Source organism: Natator depressus, chromosome 7 (assembly GCF_965152275.1).
Source record: "Natator depressus isolate rNatDep1 chromosome 7, rNatDep2.hap1, whole genome shotgun sequence".
Classification (NCBI taxonomy): domain Eukaryota; kingdom Metazoa; phylum Chordata; order Testudines; family Cheloniidae; genus Natator; species Natator depressus.
Window position 1 is genome coordinate 94,995,736 of NC_134240.1, and position 22,032 is coordinate 95,017,767.

Sequence of the window (22,032 nt, forward strand, 5' to 3'; positions counted from 1 at the left end):
ACTTAGATATTTTCATGATGGAGGACATGTAAACAGAAGTAAAGTCATTTGCAATAATGAACGCTACTATTTTTATAAATATATACAATTATATTGAAATATATTCTTGCAAATGCCATGCAGTTCTCTCATGCCAAGCACAGAAGAATATGTCGATAAGGAACTGTATATGATATGGTAAGGCATCCAAAGTAAATCCGCAGAATTAGATATATCATGGGCAAGGATAGATGCAGAACTAAAACTTTCTACCCTCTACTCCATTCACACAATCATAGCAAGTTACAGTCAGAATGGCAAGCATTGTATGGAAAGCTACCAAACTAATCTTCTTGTTTCCAAGTGCTATAAATATATAAAATAATATGGTATCCATGCATGTAACAGCAGGTTGGGGCAACACTTAAGATGATGGCAAGAACAGCTCCTTGGGTGTGCAGCTCAGGACAATGCCAAAGGGCACAAAGATGCCTACAAAGGGAAAGCCTCATTAACAATTAACCCGAAATTCTCTGACAGTTTCAATGGGATTATTTAGAGCAGTGGTTCTCAAACTTTTGTACTGGTGACCCCTTTCACATAGCAAGCCTCTGAGTGCAACCCCCCACACCCTCTTATAAATTAAAAATACTTTTTTTATATATTTAACACCATTATAAATGCTGGAGGCAATGCGGGGTTTGGGGTGGAGGCTGACATATAATAATAACCTTGCGACCCCCTGAGGGGTCCTGACCCCCAGTTTGAAAACCCCTGATTTAGAGAAAGATGTGAAAAAATATATGGAAGGTTTTAATACTATTTTGTGCATTTCCAAAAATGGGCTGAGGAATTAACATAGAACATGTTATTTCATGGCAAAGAGGCTGCCAACAACGTCACTACCTAGTTATAGATAGGCAGGATAGTTTGCTTTTGAAAGCTAAACAGTTACCGTAAATTAGATAAATAGATAGATAGTTAGCCAGCCAGCCATGGAAAGATATTGCAGACTACTTAGAACATTTACACATACATTAACAATGAAGTTGGTTTAATTTGAGTGGGTCAGGTTAGCACACTAAGAGCAAAAAATAGTAGCTTTTTCACTTGTCTCTGTCCCATCAGAAGAATTTTGTGTTCATAGGAATTTATTCTTACTTTTTAATAATAACATACAGAAGAAGAGTTTCTTTTTCACTCTGCACGGTAATATTAATGTGAAGACAATATACAATTTCCTACCTTAAATGCATTATTATATGGGATACAGTATCTGGGATTTATACATTTGAGAAGACGTAACAGGCCATTCCTTATGTAAAGAACAATGTTTATATATACATCACCCCAAACTGAGGGAGGCATAAGGAAATACAACTGATCTATTGCCCTATCTTTCAACTCAGGGATTTGTTTGCCTTTGTGATAACCCATCCCGTAGTGCATGAGAAAAACATGTCTGTCTTCCCCAAAAAACCATTGCCATTTAAGGAATTTTTCAATAGACTTAGAATGAAAATGGCCAGTTTCATGTCATACAATTGACAGATTTAGTCGGAGACTTAATTTTTCAGAAATTATATCTAAAACCGGTGACCACTTCAAGCTGTGTGCAGTCTTACTCTGTTTAAAGAAACTAAAGCAATTTCTATGAGCTAGTTAACTGGCTAATTGTTTGCTGGCTGGTCTCCAAAAGGAACAGAATTGCATGAGACTACACAAGAAAGTCCACAGATTTGTTTATTTACAAGCTGCACTCGACTGCACTAAATCTCCTACAGAAAACTGTAAGAATAAAAAAGATAGAGCACAGCTAATAGGTTAAGGATACAGATTTACAGCTTGCATAAACAGAAAGAATTACTTTGGATAGGAATGTCAGCATCCTCCCGAAGCAGAGACAAGAAAAATGACCTATGGAACTTGACATTTAAAATAAACCAGGAGTTTATACAAATAGAGCATCCCCTTAGCTGTTACATAAAAAGTCAGCCCTAGGAAGGCACTTTACTGTCTATACGTATTCTAAATAGATACATACATAAAAATGGGCATCAAAGTGATTCTTTTCTATATATAACCATTTAAATGAACAGCTTTTTTCTCACAGAGTATAATCTGCAAGTGAAAAAAGACTGGCTCTTCTAGCTCTTTCTTCTCTAAGGATATGTGTTTACTGCAGTTAAAAACCCAAAGCTGGCCCATGCTAGCTGACTCAGGCTCACAGGGCTCGGGCTAAAGAACTGTTTAATTGTGGTGTAGATGTTCGGGCTCAGGCTATAGCCCAAGTTCTAGGACCCTCCCACCTCACCTAAGTTGTACTATTGAAGGATCTAAGGATATAGGCAGGCCATCAATGCCTTTTTGTGTCTGTGCGTGCACTAGGGTGAACAGACAGCAAGTGTGAAAAAATGGGACAGGGGGTGGGGAGTAATAGGAGCCAATATAAGAAAAGCAATATAAGGGTGGGGGAGTGATAGCTCAGTGGTTTGAGCATTGGCCTGCTAAACCCAGGGTTGTGAGTTCAATCCTTGAGGGGGCCATTTAGGGATCTGGGGCAAAAATTGGGGATTGGTCCTGCTTTGAGCAGGGGGTTGGACTAGATGACCTCCTGAGGTCCCTTCCAACCCTGATATTCTATGATTCTATGAAAAAGCCCCAAATATCGGGACTGTCCCTATAAAATCGGGACATCTGCTCACTCTAGCGTGCACATGTGTGTTTGCAAATACACACTGTTCAGTAACTAAAATTAACAATGAATTCACTTTCAAGCAATACCCCCAAACAAATTCTGTAGATAACTGACCAAAATATGCAAGGTTTGCAAGTTGTTATTGTTTTTTTCTTTTTTACACAAACTCAATAACTCTTTAAATATTTAATTTAAAATTGTGAAGGGTTTGGATTTAAGCTTCTGATTTTGGTCCATTTCTACTATTTAAATGTTGAAAAATTGATAAAACATATTCAGTGTCCCGGGAGTGAACTCTTGTGAACTGGAGGCTGGGCATTTTTGGTAGCAGGTCCATGCATCTACAGTTTGCTCCCTATAGACAGGGCCGGCTCTAGGCACCAGCAAAATAAGAAGGTGCTTGGGGCAGCACATTTCTAGGGGCGGCATTCTGGTGCCGGCCATGCTGCCCCTAGAAATGTGTCCCCACCGGCCCAGTCTCGCCTCTGCTCCGTCTCCGCCTGCTCCCCTGAGCGCGCCGCCGCCGCTCGGCTTCTCCCCGCTCCCCCCCAGGCTTCCTGTGCGCGAAACAGCTGTTTCGCGAGGCAAGCCTGGGAGGGAGGGGGGAGAAGCCGAGCGGCGGCGCACTCGGGGGAGGTGGTGGTGGTGGAGCGGAGGCAAGCTGGGTTGGGGAGCGGTTCCTGTACCCCCTCCCCCCCGTTATTTCCTGCGCTCCCCCCCGACCCTCGCTCACCTATGCTCTGCCTGCTCCCCTGAACGCGCTGCCTCTCCCTCGCCTGAGAGGGAGAGGGGAGAAGACAAGCGGCGGCATGTTCAGGGGAGCAAGCGGAGCAGAGGTGAGCTAGGGCGGGCGGTTGGGGGGGGCCACAGGAAGCAATGGGGGGGGGAATCCGGCATGCCCGGGGGAGGAGGCGGGGCCGGGGATTTGGGGAAGGGGTTGGGGGGCACGAAAAAAAGCAGGGGTGGCCAAATTTTTTTTTGCTTGGGGCAGCAAAAATCCTAGAGCCATAGAAATAAGCTTAAACACAAAACTAGCTGCTATCTTTACCAAGAGCAACAAGATGCACCTTTTCAGCCAGGCCTTTCTCACTGGTTTACGCTATTAATACCTAGAATACTCTCTGACAGCCATATCAAAAGCTGCAGGCAACAACAGAGCATGTTGTCTTATCCTCTTATTGGAAATGTTGATTGACCCAATTTAAGTCTTCTAAAATGAACACAGATCACCAACAGTGATGGGTAAACTGAAGTGAACAGCAATACCATATTTGAAGAACACTCCACAAACAAAACAATCCACTATGATAATAAATAGATAAATGTCAGTTATTGAGCCTATCGGTAATGTTCGATAAACCTGCTGTATTTGTGCTCTTTTTCTGTCTTCCAACGGTACTTTAATGTATATAAATTGCTAATGCAAAAATTCATAGAAAAATAACAGATCTTTCGAACAATGCCCCCACCCCAAAATGTTTGTAATTTTATTACATACCTTTGATATAACCTGAGTATGGCTGCTCAGCGTCTGATTTGTAATGTGCGCCACACATTGTACAATCCTGGTACAGGCTTTGTTTTCATTCTGGGCCATCCACAACACATGGTCATCTACCAACATTATGTTGCTGGCAATTTCAACTATAGCATCTACAAGCTGAAAGAAAAAGTAATTACAAGGGAAACTATTATACCATTAAAACTGCAACAAAGAACACAAGAGTGAAATTGAAATTAGGCACCTTATCTCACCTAATGGCAGTCATTTTAAGGAGACTAGTCATTCCGTTAGATCATTACATTTCAACAAACACAGAGACCAAGGAGAAGAGGAGACAAAAGTGCCAACTGACATCAAAGAAAATACTTTCTGGTTCACTATTTAAGTGTAATATCCCCACAGTACTCAAGTTTTTATTTTTTTTATGTATTTATTTATTTGTGTATTTCACCATTTTGGGTTAAAGCAGGTGCTATTGATCATGTTTTTCCTATTAACTAAAATCAATTAAAATAAAGTAACACTGCTAATTTTTTATTTGTTTATTACAAATATGATTATTGATTATTGATCATTCCTCTGGTTATTTTGGTATTTTATTCTGCTCTGCTAATTTAATATGTTCTACTCTACTGTTTGTCTTATTAATGTGGGATATTTACAAGCCTTTATTTTTAAAGAATTTCAGTTCTCCTCTTACTATCTCAGCCACTGGATCTTCCCTATAACAACAAATATGAATTGATTTTGTATGGATTTATCTTTTCCCAAATTAATTTTTTAAAACTAAATCTGTTTGAGTTATATATGCCCAAGAAAGCATTCTACTCAGATGAAGTACATTTTTAACCAGGATTAACCAGGTAAAAAGTTTTCCTTCACGATTTATATAAAACCAAACCAAAATACCAGAATCAAACCCAAAAACAAACACCGCCCCCCACTCCACCCCCGAACTTCTTGTTTTCTGAATTACAATCTTTTTTTTTTTTCAGAAAACAAGAGACTAAGATGGAAACAAGAATACAGCCATAACAGCTACAGTGCAACTTGCAATATCCCTTGATATTTTACAGCATTTTGTACAAGAAAGGAAATGCTCTATATGACTGAATACATGCCTGGCAACAGTCTCCATCAGAATGTTGGCAGTTTGTGAGAGTCTGACAAATTTCATCAGACAGCAGAGTGAACAGTGCCCCCAAACCAAGGTGTTTCTGAGATTAATACTGTGGTACCCAAGATACAATCATTTTATATTTTGATGGGTACAACGATTCATCAGAAAGCCTGAAATGTTTCTTTGACTTAAAAACACAGTCAACTTAAAAAACACATTTCTGTCTGAAAATCACTTTCCCTGGTGTTGTTTCAAGTAATACCTACACTTACTGTAACTGAGAGGGTTTTAAAAAAACATATTTCTTTTTTACTTTGTGCATTTGAAAGCACTTTGGGTATAGTCAGTTTCACTCTCGCTCTCTATGTAGGGAGAGAGGGCCTAATTCTCAAAAGCGTGGAGAACACACAACTCAATTTGAAATGAATGAGAGTTGCAGGTCCTCCGTATCTCTGAAAATCAGGCTCACAGTCAGTTTACATTTTTGGTTGATTGCTTCTAAGTATGAGTATTGCAGTAGTTCCAGGAAGCCTGTGAAGAGCCCCACTGCCCTAGGTGCCTTAAATGAGCCCTTGCCCTAAATAGCAAAATTGAAGAGAAAACCATTTTAGAAAATGTGATTGTAATGATACTCCAAGGATTTCATCTTGAATTGAATCAAGGATGCAATGGCTTCTTTCTTGACTTTTCATTCTGAAATGAAAATATTAACTTTTTTGGAAATTAAACTTAATTTTAATCAGAGTACAAAGTCATATAGCCTTGTAAATGTACACAGCAGTTTTCAGAACCCACAGATATGGCATCCCAAAGAGTTTACTGATCAACTCACACAAAAATGATGCATGGAAGAGTGATTACATTCAGGGGCATAAAAATAACTAAAAAATGTTTCAACAGGGAAAGAGGTAAACTAATATATCTGGACATATAGTTCAAAGTACAGATATTCACTAGAACAAAGAAACCTGTAAAGCAACAATACTGAGATGTCGGAGATGGCAGACATTAAGAAATTAAACAGGAGTTTGCAGTGCTAATGGTTGCTGAAAAAGCCAAGGCAATTTTAAACTTTATATACAGCAGTCACACAACAATGGACAGAGATATAATGTGTCCTCTCTATATGGCTCTTTTGCGACGACCTGAAATAATATATTAATTTCTGGTAACCTAATTACTAGTAGGTTATTGACAAATTATGTTACTGATGCAGTGAAGAGTAATAAAAATGATTAGGAGACTGGAGGCAATGATTTATGAGAAAAGATTAAGACGTATAGCTCGGCTAGGTGAGGGATAGGATAATAGCCTATACATAAATAAGAGGTGGGAAAATGAGGGAGAGGAAGCAATTCTTTAGCATAATAAAATGTGCTAACTAGGAGTAATAGCATGAAATCAAGAAAATGAAAAATTGGGTGAATGTATGCACATTTTCCTGACAACATGATGTACTAGACTGTTAAATTATGCCCCAGGAGAAGCAGTGAAAGCCCTATCATTTGACACATTTGACACCAGATGGGACAATGCAGGAGTAAAATGTGCAGTAAGGAACAAACATGCACTGGCTGCAATGTAGACTAAATGATCAAATTGGTCTTTTTCTGCTCTAAGCATGACCTCAACATAGAAGTTGCACAAATTTAACTAAAATCGGTTTAAAACAGTGCAAAACTGTGAACCCACTTACGTTAAAAAAAACAAAGAGTACTTGTGGCACCTTAGAGACTAATACATTTATTTGGGCATAAGCTTTCGTGGGCTAAAACCCACTTCATTGGTGGAAAATACAGTAGGAAGATATATATACACAGAGAACATAAAAAAATGGGTGTTGCCATACCAACTGTAATGAGACCAATCAATTAAGGTGGGCTATTATCTTTGATTATCTCTGATAATAGCAGACCTTAATTGATTGTGAGAGATTATGAAAGAAACGGGTGGAGAAGTAACACGCGATGAGGGGTGGAGTTGTGTGGATGCTTTGATAGTGCGGATCAGGAGTTTGAACATTACATGGCAGGAGAAGCAAAACCAATTGGAGCTGATGCTAATTTATGTAATGAACAATACATAAGGAGCTAGTACCAAAACCAAAGTGGACTCAAAGGATTTTTGAGGAGAGCTATAACTGTGAATAAGGCTGTTTTTTGTCAGAGAGAAAATTCTTACTTTTGCAGGGGAGAGGGGGTCAAAAAGCAACATCATCATATTGGGATTCTGAGCCAGGAGGCTGAAAAGCAATTGTAGCTTTGAAATATGACTCTGGGAAGCACTTAGTATGCACTTTAGTTCTGGCATATGATGATGAAATTAAAGTTGAAGGCACTCTCAAAGTGGCACTAAAATGTTAACCATTACAAACCCCAAAGCCAGAATGAAATGAACAATGCCAAACCAAAAGAAAAACAAATGTTTTAACTATAACTATCATGTATTCAAAAATTACAGAAAATGAAATCTTTACGCAAACAGCTATTCTGAAAATTAAACAATGAAAACTTTTATGAGTATCATTGCTGTTCTCTATAAAAAGCTATTTTTTCCTTTGGGATTTGCATAACTGATTAGATTTCCTTGTAAAATGTTACCCCCTGTGCTAGAAGTTTCTTCAGAAAGTTATACTTAAAGAGGCATTTTGTCCTCTTCACATAAAGTGATACATACACTCGTAATTCTTCAAAATGCAGTGAAAATATCATCCATAATTATTCTGTTGATAATACAGAAGAAACAAAAACATTTGTGACACTCAGATACTGTCATGGAAATATCCAGAAGGAAAAGCATCTAGGGTTACTTCCAATACTTTATCCACTGTATAATTTAAAAAGGCACAAAGTAAAGGAAATGTGTGCATCCTAAAATATTTTGTTCCAAAACAGCAATGGCTCTATCAGGCAGATGAGAAGGCTCAATCCTCCTACTAGACACTGAGCAACCCACTGCTGAATCTTTTGTACAAAGTATATGCATTCACAAGAGCAGGGAGCAGTTTTAGAATCTACACTGCAATGTGTGCCTGCATATGTTAAAACAGGACCATGCCCTAAATGTACAAATACGTGATTTCAATTTTAAGTGGTAGATTATTCAGTATTCAAACAGTATCTTACATCTTTGACTTCATCCACGATGGCTATTAACTTTTCCATTATGTAAGCCAAATATATAATATCCATCTTATCTGCAAAGTTGGAAGCATCTCTTGTGTAGGCTGTAAGTTGGCGGGAAAATTCAAGAGCATTGGTGGCGTTGACGTGCATCTGGAAATACATCAGAATTGTTATGTGTAATATCTGGCTTGGCTTTTATCACTCTTTTCACATTTCTGAGGCTACATAACTTGTTTAAGGTGTACCAATTTAGGATCTGATCATACAATCAAGGAAGATTAGGGTTGGAAGAGACCTCAGGAGGTCATCTAGTCCAACCCCCTGCTCAAAGCAGGGCCAACACCAACTAAATCATCCCAGCCAGGGCTTTGTCAAGCTGGGCCTTAAAAACCTTCTAAGGATGGCAATTCCACCACTTCCCTAGGTAACCCATTCCAGTGCTTCACCACCCTCAAGTGAAATAGTATTTCCTAATATACAACCTAGACCTCCCCCACTGCAACTTGAGACCATTGCTCCTTGTTCTGTCATCTGCCACCACTGAGAACAGCCAAGCTCCATCCTCTTTGGAACCCCCCTTCAGGTAGTTGAAGGCTACTATCAACCCCCGCCCCCCTTCTTCTCTTCTGCAGACTAAACAAGCCCAGTTCCCTCAGCCTCTCCTCGTAAGTCATGTGCCCCAGCCCCCTGATCATTTTTGTTGCCCTCCTCTGGACTCTCCAATTTTTCCACATCCTTTCTGTAGTGGGGGGCCCAAAACTGGATGCAATACTCCAGATGTGGTCTCACCAGTGCCGAATAGAGTGGACTAATCACTTCCCTCAATCCTTCAAAAGACTTACACACGTGAATAGTGCCATTGACCTAAAGTGAAGCATGTGTAGAAGTCTTTGCAGGATCAGGGCTTTAGTCAGATGATTCCCACTAACATGGAACCATGCAGCTAAGAATCAATACACTGCACTGAATCAGGATTCCCTAGGACCTGTGGTTTTTATCTCATACACACAGCTGTGAATCTGAAATAACTTTTGACTTCAATGGCATTTCTTTGGATTTACACTAACATGAAGGTGACCAGGATACATGGCTCTTGGAGTCTTTATGTCAGGAACATGTCCAGATTTTCAGAAATGTAGCTACTGGAGTAAAAAAAATCAGTTTTAAAAGCAGAGGGGTATCATTTTTATTGACAATTTTCAGGTAGAAAAGCAAGTCCCAACTCTGAAGGTCTGGGAAAATTATAAGCAAGGAGTTATAATGGAAAGGGATTTTCATCCTTAACTATCACATGCACTACACACGTTCACTATACTATTTCTGATATTGGCTAACTACACAGTTAGATGACTGCAGTTCAAACAGGCTACACAAAAACAGGCTAATAATTACTCTGTGCACCTTGGCTCTCTAGCTTGGATTTGACAGTAACATCTGATTATTGAACAAATTGTTAATAAACTTTCTGCTGTGGCAACAGGCAGCACGAATTCTATAGAGACTTGAGAGTCCTCCAAAGAGAGGAAGAGGTGAGACAGGAAACTAATGAATGGAAAAAAAGAAAAAAGCAACAAGAAAAAAAGTCCTGTAAGGAAAACTCACAGGTATGTGTGAGATAAATATATTTTTCGAGGATAAAGCCAGAGTAAGGAAACAGAATGTCTGGATTCATTATCCAGAACCACTGAAATCACACAGACTAAACAGATGACCAGGCAAAAGAAAGGCATTGCTTTGCTGTAGCATTCCTTCAACCCAATCTTTTCATTTCTCTTTCCTGAGATGCTTTTCCTCAGATTAATCTTTGACTTTTCTCACAAGTAGAATTTTTAAAAAAAAATTACATTTGGTTTACCTATCAACTGTTGTAGATTATTATAAATGGAAATCATATTTCCAGATTGAACTTTCTGGCTGTGTTATGAAAATATGCTCTGTTTATGTTTTAGTTTAACTCTGATATTTTAATTCATTGTATCTGTGATATAATTCATCTGAAGAAGTCCAAAGAGTAGAAGAGGCAAGAGATCAAAGAGCAATTCTCTTCTTCCCCCTGTACCTTTTGGTGGCACTGTTTGTGTTAAGTATCATTACATCAAGACTTCTTTTTTTAAACAAGCTAGAATTAAAAGGGGAGTTTTGCAGGCAGTGGCTTTAACAGGCACAAGTTAAAAATATTTAGGCTTACATATTTAAGCTTTGTACTGAGAACAAGAGGTGGAAACAGCTGCCTTGTGTATATAATGCTCCTAGTAACTTTTTCAGACTGAAAGCAGAGTTTATATTATTAATATTATTTATGCAGCATTGTAGGTCTGCATCAAGCTTTACAGAAATGAAAGTAGGAACACTCCCTACCCCAGAAAACATATAATTTAAAGGCCTGATCCTGCTAATTGTTCAGCAACCTTAATTTCCAATGGAGTCTGGGGTTCAGCACCTCTGACCAGACTCTGCAATTTGCAGCATCAAATTAAGCAAACACAGATAACGGACAAAGCTGGTGGGAGAGACAGGAGGGATGAGGGTTTCAACAAACCAAGATAATGTGATCTGAACTGTTATGCTGTGTGCAGCCCACACACTTCGGGTTGGACGTATTAATGTATTTATTTCAAAGAGAAGCTTGTGAAAAAATGTGAAAGAGAAGCCCTAGGAGTGGAGGTGTGGTGGAAATCTAGCAAACAGAAACAATTTCAGGCTAGGTTGGGTAGATTGGTGCACTAGGAAAGGGAGGCAGTTGTTATACATCAGGGGCAGCGCATGAAAGGAAGTGCATGGAAGGAGACAAAGAAGAAAGAGTGTTGGAGTGAAAAGAGTGTGCTGAGAACAGAGGCATGGGATTGAGATGGGAGCTGAGGGCAGATGTGCAAGCAGGTACAGAGCTGTGCAGTTCCAACCACCGTCCTCCCTTCTATACACTTTCCTGCTCTCTCCCTATACCTCTTTCAACATCTCACCCATTTTTTTTTGGACTTTGATGCTATCTAGACAATGACTGGAGGTGGAGGAGGTGATGGTAGCTGTATCCCTCTTACAACCTTTAGTCTAGTGACTAGGGCACTCAGTTGGGATGGAGGAGACCCCAGTTTGAATCCCTACTCTGGTGCCCTAACCACCAGGCTATGGGGTATTCTCTGGTGGGTCTTTCTCAATCTCTCCTGTTGAAGCTGCTCCATGTGGTAAATAATTAAATATTTATTGGAGCAGGGACTTCAACTTGGGTCTCCCACTTCTCTCTCTGGGCTCATAACTAATCAAGGGAGTGTGAATGACTCGATAGCCTGGTGGTTACAGCACTCACCTGGGAGGAGGGAGATTTGAACCTCTCCCCTTACAGCCCAGATGAATGCCTTTCATGCCATGCTAAAGCTTGGTGGTGGGGGGAGGGAACACCACATCCCATTCCCCCATTTTGTGACTCTAGTCCTTTAAAAATGTTCAGAAACAAAACATTTTGGGTTAATGAAACATTTTGTTCGATTCACAACAGACTTTTTTGAATCACTGAAATAAAAAAAAAAAACAGATTTACTTCAACCCAAGCCATTCTTTTTTTCCAGTTTTTTAGAACTGCCACCAAACCAAAATAATCAGTTATTCACCCAGCTCTACCCAACCTTGCCTCCAGTAGGTGTTGAACACTCTTCATGCTAGTCTAAAACTTTCTCCTTTCCTCTTTCTTACAGACCCTCTAATCTGTGCTCTGCTTCTTACCCAACTGAAATGCCCACAGAACCAGTATCATGGCAATGAGGAGAGACATTCTAGTTGGGGAGTCAGCCATATAAGAATGCAAGAGGAACTAACACCACTGTGGCAAGAATGTGTGTGTGGAGGAGAAAAGACAAACGAAAGTGGTGCTCTGATGTCTCATTGTCCTTGTCAGTGAGTACCAGCATGTCACTCCATTACCAATGTTCACGTAAGTTCCAGACACAGGGAGAAACACACATTGCAATGAAGGTGCTGATATGCTGTACACACTCACATCCACGGCACAATTATAGCACTACATTATTCCAGTTTTACCTCAGTTTAAGTATAGTTACACTGAAGTAAAACTGGAGTAATATAGGGTATATTTATACAGCAGTAAAATACATGTGGCTGGCCTGGATCAGCTGACTCGGGTTTGGAGGTTATAAAATTGCAGTGTAGACATACAGGCTTGGGCTGGAGCCCAGGTTCTGAGACCCCACAAGGGCTCTAGCAAGAACATCTACACTGCAATTTTATGGCCTCACAGCCTGAGCCCCATGAGCCCAAGTCCACGGACCCAGGCCTGCCACAGCTGTGCTGTGGGTCTTTTATCACAACATAGATGTACCCATAGTGGTGAATCTGGCCCAAAACATTTTCCTATATATATATCATATTTTACAGTCTTTTTTGTGATAGAGAAAGCTAAGGAAGTGAAGACAGTATAGGCCCTTTTCTTATTCTGAGGGCATCAGTTTCCACAAACCCTTCGAATGACGACTGCCTCATTTAGATGAAGTACTTCATTTTGCCTTGCTAGAGTGTAGAAATCCCAAACTTGTGCCTAAACTCAGGTTTGCTTGCAAGCTGTGCAATAAATCAAAGCTACAGCAAGGTGGCCCTAGTTAGTGCTTTAAAGCACCATGATCATATTGCTCCATGGTATTTGGATCCTCACAGGAACCCAGTGTTGTATGCCCTAGAAACAGACGCATATTCTGTTTCATGTGAAGGACCAACAACCACCTCACATATATATGTGTAACCTAACAATAACTACAGTACATTCTATGAATAAGGACTTTGTAATATTACCTGACTAAAGGCATGAAGTACTTGAGTTACTTCTTGTGAATACGGACATTCAGAATAGTTTTCATCTGCCCAGCGTCCCGTCCGGTTACATTTACGCCATGCCTTTGACTCTTCTGCTCCATTGTGGAGGGAAATGGAGCTAAATGAATACTGAAGACAGGGGTGATAAGCAGTTATCCCAGCTAGAGTTTTGGGCCATCTATAAGGAGGATAATAATAAGCAATTTGAACTTGACATGCTTTATTTAGAACCAATTTACAATGTGGCAGCAATATGGCAGAACATTTGAAAAAAACTGTCAGTAGAAAGTAATAATTTAAAACATTTTATTTTCTAAAAATAGCTTCCTGTTTTTGTGCTTTGTGGTAAATTACTTTGTTTTCTTGGGAAATGCCAAAAATACACGAACCCAGAGTCTGGCAGTGATGAAAACTGGCAACTGATCTGTTCTAATGAGGCGTTTGGTTGTTAAAAAATATATATATAGATGGCATGTTTCCTCCATTTGTGTCTATTCAGCTCTCTAAGAGCAGAGCTAAAGAGCACAGAACTATCTGGAAATGCAACATCTGTTATTAAAAACCGAATGGCAAATGCTCCAAAAAGGGACGGCCATTTGTACTGTGGATTTTGGCCCAAAGCCACAGAAGGGAAGATCATGAGTTCACTTGCAAGCTCCTCCTTCTGCCTTAAGCATGTGGAAACCTATCTATTGGGGGTCTCAAGAACTCGGGATCCATGGGTGAGGAGGGTGCTAAGCCCCAGGTGAAATGGCACAGTTATACTCTAGCAGGTTTCACCTAAAAAGTATAGTGGATAAGCCAGTGTAAGTTACACATCAGTTCCTCTGCTTTGCTGTCAAGTCACTCCTGGAAAGAGGGCTCATAGGGCAACAGCAGTCAGCACAGCTCAACTAGGCTAGAGGGGACCAGTAGGCAATACAATGTCTCTGTACTACTACTGTATTCTCAAGAGCCTCACAAATCCCAGGGAATCTGAAACTTTTGGGGCTGAATCCTGTGCCATTTACAGGGCAGTGGGAACAAAATGCGTTCAAATGATTAAAAGGGGAAATTAGAAGGAAACATAACTACAATCTCACAGAGTTTCAGATGCCTTCATAAGTTTGGAGAGGATCAGGCCCTTTAGCACATGTCTAGTGAGCCTCCTAGTCTTGGTCAACAGACTTGGGCTAGGAGGGCTTGGGTCTAATCGTTACATCAGTATAATTTCAACTGAGGATATGTCTACACCGCATTTCGGAGTGAGTCTCCCAGCCTGGTTCGACAGACTGAGGATAATGGGGCTCACACTAATGCTCTAAAACCAACGGTGTAGACAGTGCTTTGAAGTTGCAGCTCAAGCTGGAGCTTGTGCTCTGAAGTCTAGGAAGGGGCAAGAGCTTCACAATCTGAGCTGCAACTTCAAAGCACTGTCTGCACCGTTGTTTTTAGAGCACCAGTACGAGCCCTACTAGCCTCAGTCTGTTGAACCAGGCTGGGAGACTCACTCCAAAATGTAGTGTAGACATATCCTCAGTTGAAATTATACTGATGTAATGATTAGACCTAAGCAGTCGTACTAGTACTCAGCTTCTCAGTGACGCATGTAGCACACCTCGATTATTAATGTTTAGATTAACATGTAAATTAACCCTTTTCACTTGTGCTCTGTAGATTGATTTGAACACTAGTACATAATATGCTGACAGGTTCTGAGCCATCCACATCTTTTCAATTCCAAAGAAAGCTAAGCCAAGAAGAAAAATTATCTTCCTTTTCCACAGCTGACAAATCAATGAAATAACTCATCACATGGAGCAAAAACATTGGACGCAAAATGAAACACGAACAGAGTTGTGGGAAAAAAAAGAAAAAGAAAATACCACATATTTCCCTCTTTGCCTTTGAATGGAATGCTACCTTTAGTGAAAGGTAGTGTACTGTATTAGCTAAAGGCCCAGTTCTTACCTCAAACATAAAATCGATGAGGCTCCTCAGAAAAGTAAGCACCTAATCTAAGCAAGGCTGGCAGAATCTGACCCTTTAGGATTAGGAATAATGCAACATAAAGCTTTTACCTTTAGCATTTAAGAACAGACTTATAGTGAGTGGAAAGCAAAGTACAGCATCACACAAAATATCATTTAGTTCACAGGATCAGTTCAGTCTGATTCACAATGCATAATATTCTTATTGCAATTATAAATACCACCTGGGCCTGCCAACTAAAAGAACCAATCTTCGACAGCATTTATTGCTTCTCTGCCCAATAAAGAGGCAGTCCTTTTTAGTTTTGCTTTTGTGGATGATATCTTTCTACCTACCTATTTGCTATGATATCAAAACCTCAAAGATCTTTCCATGAAAAATTACTGGCATGTTAGCTACATCTCAGAGGAGAAACCTTTGAAACAACCTTCATGTGTTAATGCTAAGTTTGCTCAAAAGAAGTTCTCTATAATTTTACATTAATTCCCTTCAAATGCCAAAAGAATCCATGGATTCAAGATACTTTTGATCTATGCTTCAAAACTAAATTTGTCTGGACTTTCTGAAAGATGATCAATAAGGAAAGAAACATGCATTCCTGTTCCTTTGATTTATATAAAAAGGCAAAATGCCCTTGGCGTTAGTTTGAGACACTATGTAGGAATTTATATATCTTTTATTTATAAATAAAAGAATGACATTTACTGGCAAGTGTATAATAGGCCTCTTAAAGTTGCCATTTGAAAGCTGCATTGTGTGGCACTCAGTACAATTTTATATAATCTATTTCAAAAATGGCTCATTAAAAAACACCCACAATTCATCCTTTTGGTGCTGGACAGAAAGGTAGTTTTGCCAGTAACAAATAAACCCAACAAGCTCTGCTTGAGACTTTTAAAGGAATCCAAGGGATTTAGCTATGTGTCTTCCATTATTTCAATATTTTCCTTGAAATTTGTGGTGAAGCAAAAAAATATGTTTTGGGGTGGGTTTTTTTGGAGAATTGTGAAAAGAATCTTTGGTGGCAGTAAGTTTTCCTTCTCCACACAGCTCTATCTGTGCTGTACCATAAGTGAAAGCCAGAGGCAAAGTACCAAGAAAAATGAGTCATTCTCACAGTTTAAGGATAAATTAAAAGAGAAGATATTTATTACAGTTAGAAGCTTGTACAGAGAGCACTAAGCTCCCACAGGGAAAGCTCCCTGCCCACCTTACTTTTCTTTTAATTAATTATGCAACATCAACCCTTATCATAATCAACCTGGCAACAAGTTACCTTCCTGCTCTTTGGGGACTATTACACATTGGTGTTACTCAGTCATGGCCCACCCCCGCCCCCACCCCCCGGGACTCCTGCCCCATCCAACCCCCCGCATTCCTTGACGCCCCCTGCAGGACCCCTGCCCCATCCACCCCCCTCCCCTTTCCCCTGACTGCCGCAGAACCAGGCAGGAGGGTCTTGTGGGCCACTGTAGTGGGTGCCCACCACGCCCCGCCCCAAAGAGCCAGAGGGACCTGCTGGGGGGTGAGGTGGGGAGTCCCGGCAGTGCTTACTTGGGGCGGCTCCCAGGAAGCATCCGGCAGGTCCCTCTGGCTCCTAGAAGTGGGATAGCGTAGCTGGGGGAGAACAGGGGGAGGGCCGCTCCCTCCACTGATCACATCAAAAGTTGTGCCTTAGGCGCTGACTCTGTGGGTGCTCCGGGGCTGGAGCACCCATGGGGAAAATTTGTTAGGTGCAGAGGACCCACGGCAGCTTCCCGCCCCATGCCCAGCCCCAGCTCACCTCTGCCACCTCCCCTGAATGCACTGCCCCGCTCTGCTTCTCCGACCCCCCTTCCTGCAAATCAGCTGTTCACGTGGGAAGCTGGGGAGGGCTGAGAAGCAAGCAGCAGCTTTGAGCTCAGGCCCAGGGAGGCGGAGGTGAGCTGGGGCGGGGAGCAGTTCCCCTGCGCGCCCCCGCCCTCCTGGGTTACCTACTGTGGTGTGGGCGGCCTTCCTCGCACCTCCCTGCCCCAGCTCACCTCCGCCTCTCTGGGCCTGAGCGCAAAGCCGCCGCCTGCTTCTCAGCCCTCCCCGGCTTCCCGCGCGAACAGCTGATTCTAAAAGGCTTCCCGCGAGAACAGCTGATTTGCGGGAAGCTGGGGGTGGGGTGGGGTGGAGAAGCAGAGTGGGGCGGCGCATTCAGGGGAGGAGGCGGAGATGGAGCGGAGGTGAGGTGAGCTGGGGCCGGGTGAGGGGCTGCCGGTGGGTGCTCTGCACCTACCAAATTTTCCCCGTGGGTGCTCCAGCCCCGGAACACCACAGAGGTATGAACCGGCTCCAGCTCACCACTGGTGTTACTGCAGGACAGGTTAAAAAAAACGTATCTTAGAATTTTATATTCATCACCATCATATTTCAACTTCTCCCACTTAAAATCTCTAGCAATAGTGGAATCCCTAGCAGATTTCATGAAGTCTCTGGTTCTCCTCCATTTTGGGAGTTAAAAACTTCTTAAAACATATCATGTGATTAAACTGGAGTTAAATCATAAGTTACATTTGGTCACCACTTTGTGCAGACTACAGGTTTAATATGTAATTTTAGGGGGAAAGTCTACCCAAATGCAACTAATATATTTAATCTCTGTCAAAATACAATTGGTGGGTAATATTCATATTTATTTAAAAGAACAAGTTTTTCTGAAAGCAGGGTTAAGTATTCTATTAATATTTTTTCAAATTTTATTATATATTATTAGGTATTTTGGGAACTTGGGTACTATATTCATAAAAAGTCATCTCAAGCAATCTGTTTGTTTATCTGAACAGTTTTCACTTTAAATTTTTAGTACCTCCAGTGGAATATTCCGTAACAGTTGTATGCTACTTATTGCTCCTAATAGCACCTGAGCAAAACAATTTGAACTGGAATGGATTCATCAGAAGTGTATTGAAGATTATATCTTGTAATGTTTTAGTGCAGTGGTTATTGACTTATTCTTTACTATGATTCCGTGTTACAACAGAAAAAAGAGTCCCAGAAGTTTTCAGAGCCTTCTCTCATTTAGCCATAATGGAAAGGAAGGCAGTCACAACCCCCCCCGAAACCTTCCATGTCTCAGGTTGAGAACACGTGCTATACCACAAGCATTATAACAGAGTTTTTCATAATGCACTCTATGGACCACAGAGCACTTGCTGGTGGTCCTCAGAGATCTGGCTAGTCACAGGGTGTTGGTTCTTCCTCCTACTAAATCACATTAAAAAGACAGCAAAAACTAAGTGAGATACTTTCCTAAAGTTCCTTTTCCGCATGAGCACTTGTTGTAGTTACCACAAGGATATTTATATAAATCATGGATGAGAGGGAAAATAGTCCACAGGTTAATTTCTTGCATCAATATGAGGTCCATGCTGAGAAAATGTTTAAGAACCTGTTGTAAGTAATGTGTCCAGGATGAATTTACAGATCCATTTTATAGAGGACAAAGGCTTTTGCTTTCTTCATGTTTGTATATTTTAAACTTAGAGGAAATCATACCTGAAATCTCCTTTATTATTAATTATTCTTTCTTCAGGGCAGTAGGGTGCTGCTGTTTCTAATACCACAATTTCTACGTGCTTAGTACTGGTTCCATAGGAGTTGTTGATCAGACACTCCCAATCTCCAGTCGCACCAATGTCAATGCTGGACAAGATAAGCTCACTATAGGTATATATAAAAAAATAAAATACAAATTATTGACCACACCTAATCTATGCACAGGTAGACATTTGTTACTTGAAAAATATGAAGTTATCTTTTAGGGCTTTACTACAGAAATACAGAACCATTTGTGTATGTGTATTGCTGTAAAGACAGAGAAACATGGTGATTTGGTATGACGTTTTCATCAGCATAAATTTGGATTAGCTGTTCTGACCATGAGTGACAAAGCCACAGATATTTGTACAGGTCATCCCAAATGAGTATCAGATACATACAAAAAGCTACATAAAAAGAATGTTATTTATGCTGCAAAGTCAAACAACTGAAAGTTAGAAAATGCCATATTTACAGTTGCCACTGCAACCTTAATTTGGCCATGATGTCCTCCTGTCCTCCACCCCACAGCTGTTTTAGCAACTCCAAGGCATTCCCAGTGCAGTGCCTGATACTGCTGTAGCACGTGCATGGGCCTGGCTCTTTACAGTTTTCAGTGATTTCGGCAAACTGTCAACAGTTTCCTGAGGAATGCAAACTAGAAGATGAAAATGATATTTTTTTAGTATTGTGCAACTCAGGGACATCTGAATGGCACTTCAAGGGACAAAGAAAAGTCATTTGTATAGCCAGGGGCTTCTCACTGTTGAATATGAAAGACTTCCTCCAAACAGTGGAGGTGTTACTACTTGTCCAAAAAAAAAAAAAAAAAAAGGGCATACAAACCTTTATACTGGAGTATTAAGAAACTTAAATATATGGGTTGCTATCAACATCCTCAATACTGAAACTTCTGTGCAGTACCACACCACACTAACATGTTGACTCTGTATGACAAATATTCTACAGGGAAATTATTTGGGGAATTATTTTAGAACCATTTCTAAATTTTATTGATACTATTTTTCATAGACTTCAACATGTCAGCCCAGCTTCTCTTAGTATAATGAGTGAACCCTTTACCCCATTGAAGTCAAAGGGAATTTTACCACTGACTTCAACAGGACCAGGATTTCACCCAATGAGTGCAATTCCATAGATCTTATAAACAAAAAATTCTAACTATTAAATTTTCGGAAGCAAATTCTACATTTAAGTCCTTATTAAAGATGCACTTCTGCTGTGCTACATACAGCAAATATTCTTGGTTTGAGTCCTACCTACAACAAATCTACTTGGAAACAAACAAACATTGTTCCCCTTCCTCTAACTTGTGTGTCTGTCCTTACACTGGGAGATTCTTGTGTCATGGCCCATCCCTTTCAGAATTTCTGGGAGGTGCCTTGTTAATTATAGTCACTAACAAACAAACAAATAAATAATAAAACACCTTTAAAAGGTACCTAAAAACTTTTATTTACATAATTCATATTAATATTTAAAGGTGTAAAGTGTCATGATCTACCATGAAAAATTTACACCATTGAAAAAAGCTTGCTTTCTAATAAACAAATCACAAAATATTATACCGTAAATCTGTCACTGATCCAGAACTGAATATTGCTCATTCTGATCCTCAAGGAAGTGCATTTCTAGAAAGAAACTCTAGATTTAAAAAGGAGTTGGGAGGGTGGGAAAGGCAACATCTCCCTGAAAATTTTTATTGTTTTACAAAGATGGCAGCTGTTCAAATCTGCTCAGTCACTTGGAATGTTAGTTGTTCTGGAAGAATTGGATTATGGGCAGAATGCAGGGCAGGTAATAAATGTACATGATAAAACAACATCACATAGTTCAGTAACTGTCAAACCGATATCAAAACAAAATTTGAGGTAGTTAAAACAAGACCTTATCGGCAGGTATTTGGTGGTCCTTCAAGTTATCTGTAATGAGTTTGACAATTTTTAAAGGCAATGTGTAGTAAAAAGAATTGTACCAGTTATTGAATTTTGTCATCTTAAACTTGATAAATTTCCATTTTCTTTCAACTTAAATCATGATGAATAAATTAAACCACAACACATTAGCTGCATGAAGGTGTCCGATTTCCTCACATATAAACTAGTTGAACAGATGCTTTCATCTATATAAAAATGGACTACAACTGATTGATTCACTCAGCAACCTATATTCCCATTTTTTCCCCATAAACAATGGAGGACGACCGTCTCAGCTAGTCACTTCAATATCATTAATCAGTTGATAATGATTCCTAAATTAAATTTACTCTTTCAGACCACAAATATTTTCACATCACCTTCACAGTCAGCTGGGGACAAAAACTTCAAGCTGGTTGAAAAATTTCCATTGAAACTGTTTTTCAATAAAACATTGTTTTTTTTAAAAAATGACCTCACAGTAGCGTTGGGGCAGAATAACTTCTGAAATGCGTAGAATATGTGACAGTCAGATGAGTTAACCTATTGATATAATTGATAAAAAAGCAGATGAGATCACTGTTAAGGTTTTGCATTTGAGTACAAGTTTGATGAAGTTGAAGTTGCTTTTGGGTATCTGCTGGATACAGATGTGAAAGCCTTATGGGGGTACTGGACTGCATTATCAACAGCATTGTGGGGAATACGAAGGTGGAAAGGAATGTACATGTCTTTCCCCTTAACTTCTTATTTGCATTCTTTTAAGGTTCTGATTGCATGAAGTTTTGCCATAATCTTAACTACTACTAAACATAGTCTGTTTGTAATTAAGTTAACTCAATTTTCACACAGCTCCATAGGCAAATATTTACTAGCATAACATCAGTCCTTACATTAGAAGTACAAGAGATCAGCGTTCTCCGAGATCATATGAGGAAGCTGACATTCAGACTCATTTAGCCTTCTATGAGCCTTGACTAATGGTGGACAAAATAAAAGGCCAGATCCAGCGTTAAGCAAAGCAGAAGACCCTGCATAATGACTAGGGTACGAATTACCATCTGGCCATGGCAAATTAAGAATGAATTTATATTCCTCTAGGAACATTTTGGGTAGAGAGCCCAATGGTGAAATTGTTCATTTTCTTACCATCTGGATATGACAAATGATTAATTGATTTTATTCCCCCCGGAGGCTTTTTGGGAACTGGTCAAGTAGAGAAACCTTTTACATTCTTAAAAAGAGAAGTCTGTAAATTGTCCTGCCACTCAACATGATGTCTTAAACATTTTTTCACCTATAATCCTTAGCAACTT

At 40.0% G+C, this 22,032-nt stretch overlaps 1 protein-coding gene across 1 annotated transcript in view; it reads right to left on the reverse strand.

Annotated features, from left to right (window-relative positions):
• ADGRA1 (adhesion G protein-coupled receptor A1) overlaps positions 1 to 22,032 on the reverse strand; it is a 468,757-nt gene that overhangs the window by 185,762 nt on the left and 260,963 nt on the right. Inside the window, exons 8-11 of the mRNA XM_074959108.1 lie at positions 18,738 to 18,902; positions 13,224 to 13,422; positions 8,427 to 8,576; positions 4,176 to 4,337 (exon numbers count right to left, since the gene is read on the reverse strand). Of these exons, the coding sequence (XP_074815209.1) occupies positions 4,176 to 4,337; positions 8,427 to 8,576; positions 13,224 to 13,422; positions 18,738 to 18,902 (676 nt within the window). The remainder of the gene's footprint in view (positions 1 to 4,175; positions 4,338 to 8,426; positions 8,577 to 13,223; positions 13,423 to 18,737; positions 18,903 to 22,032) is intronic.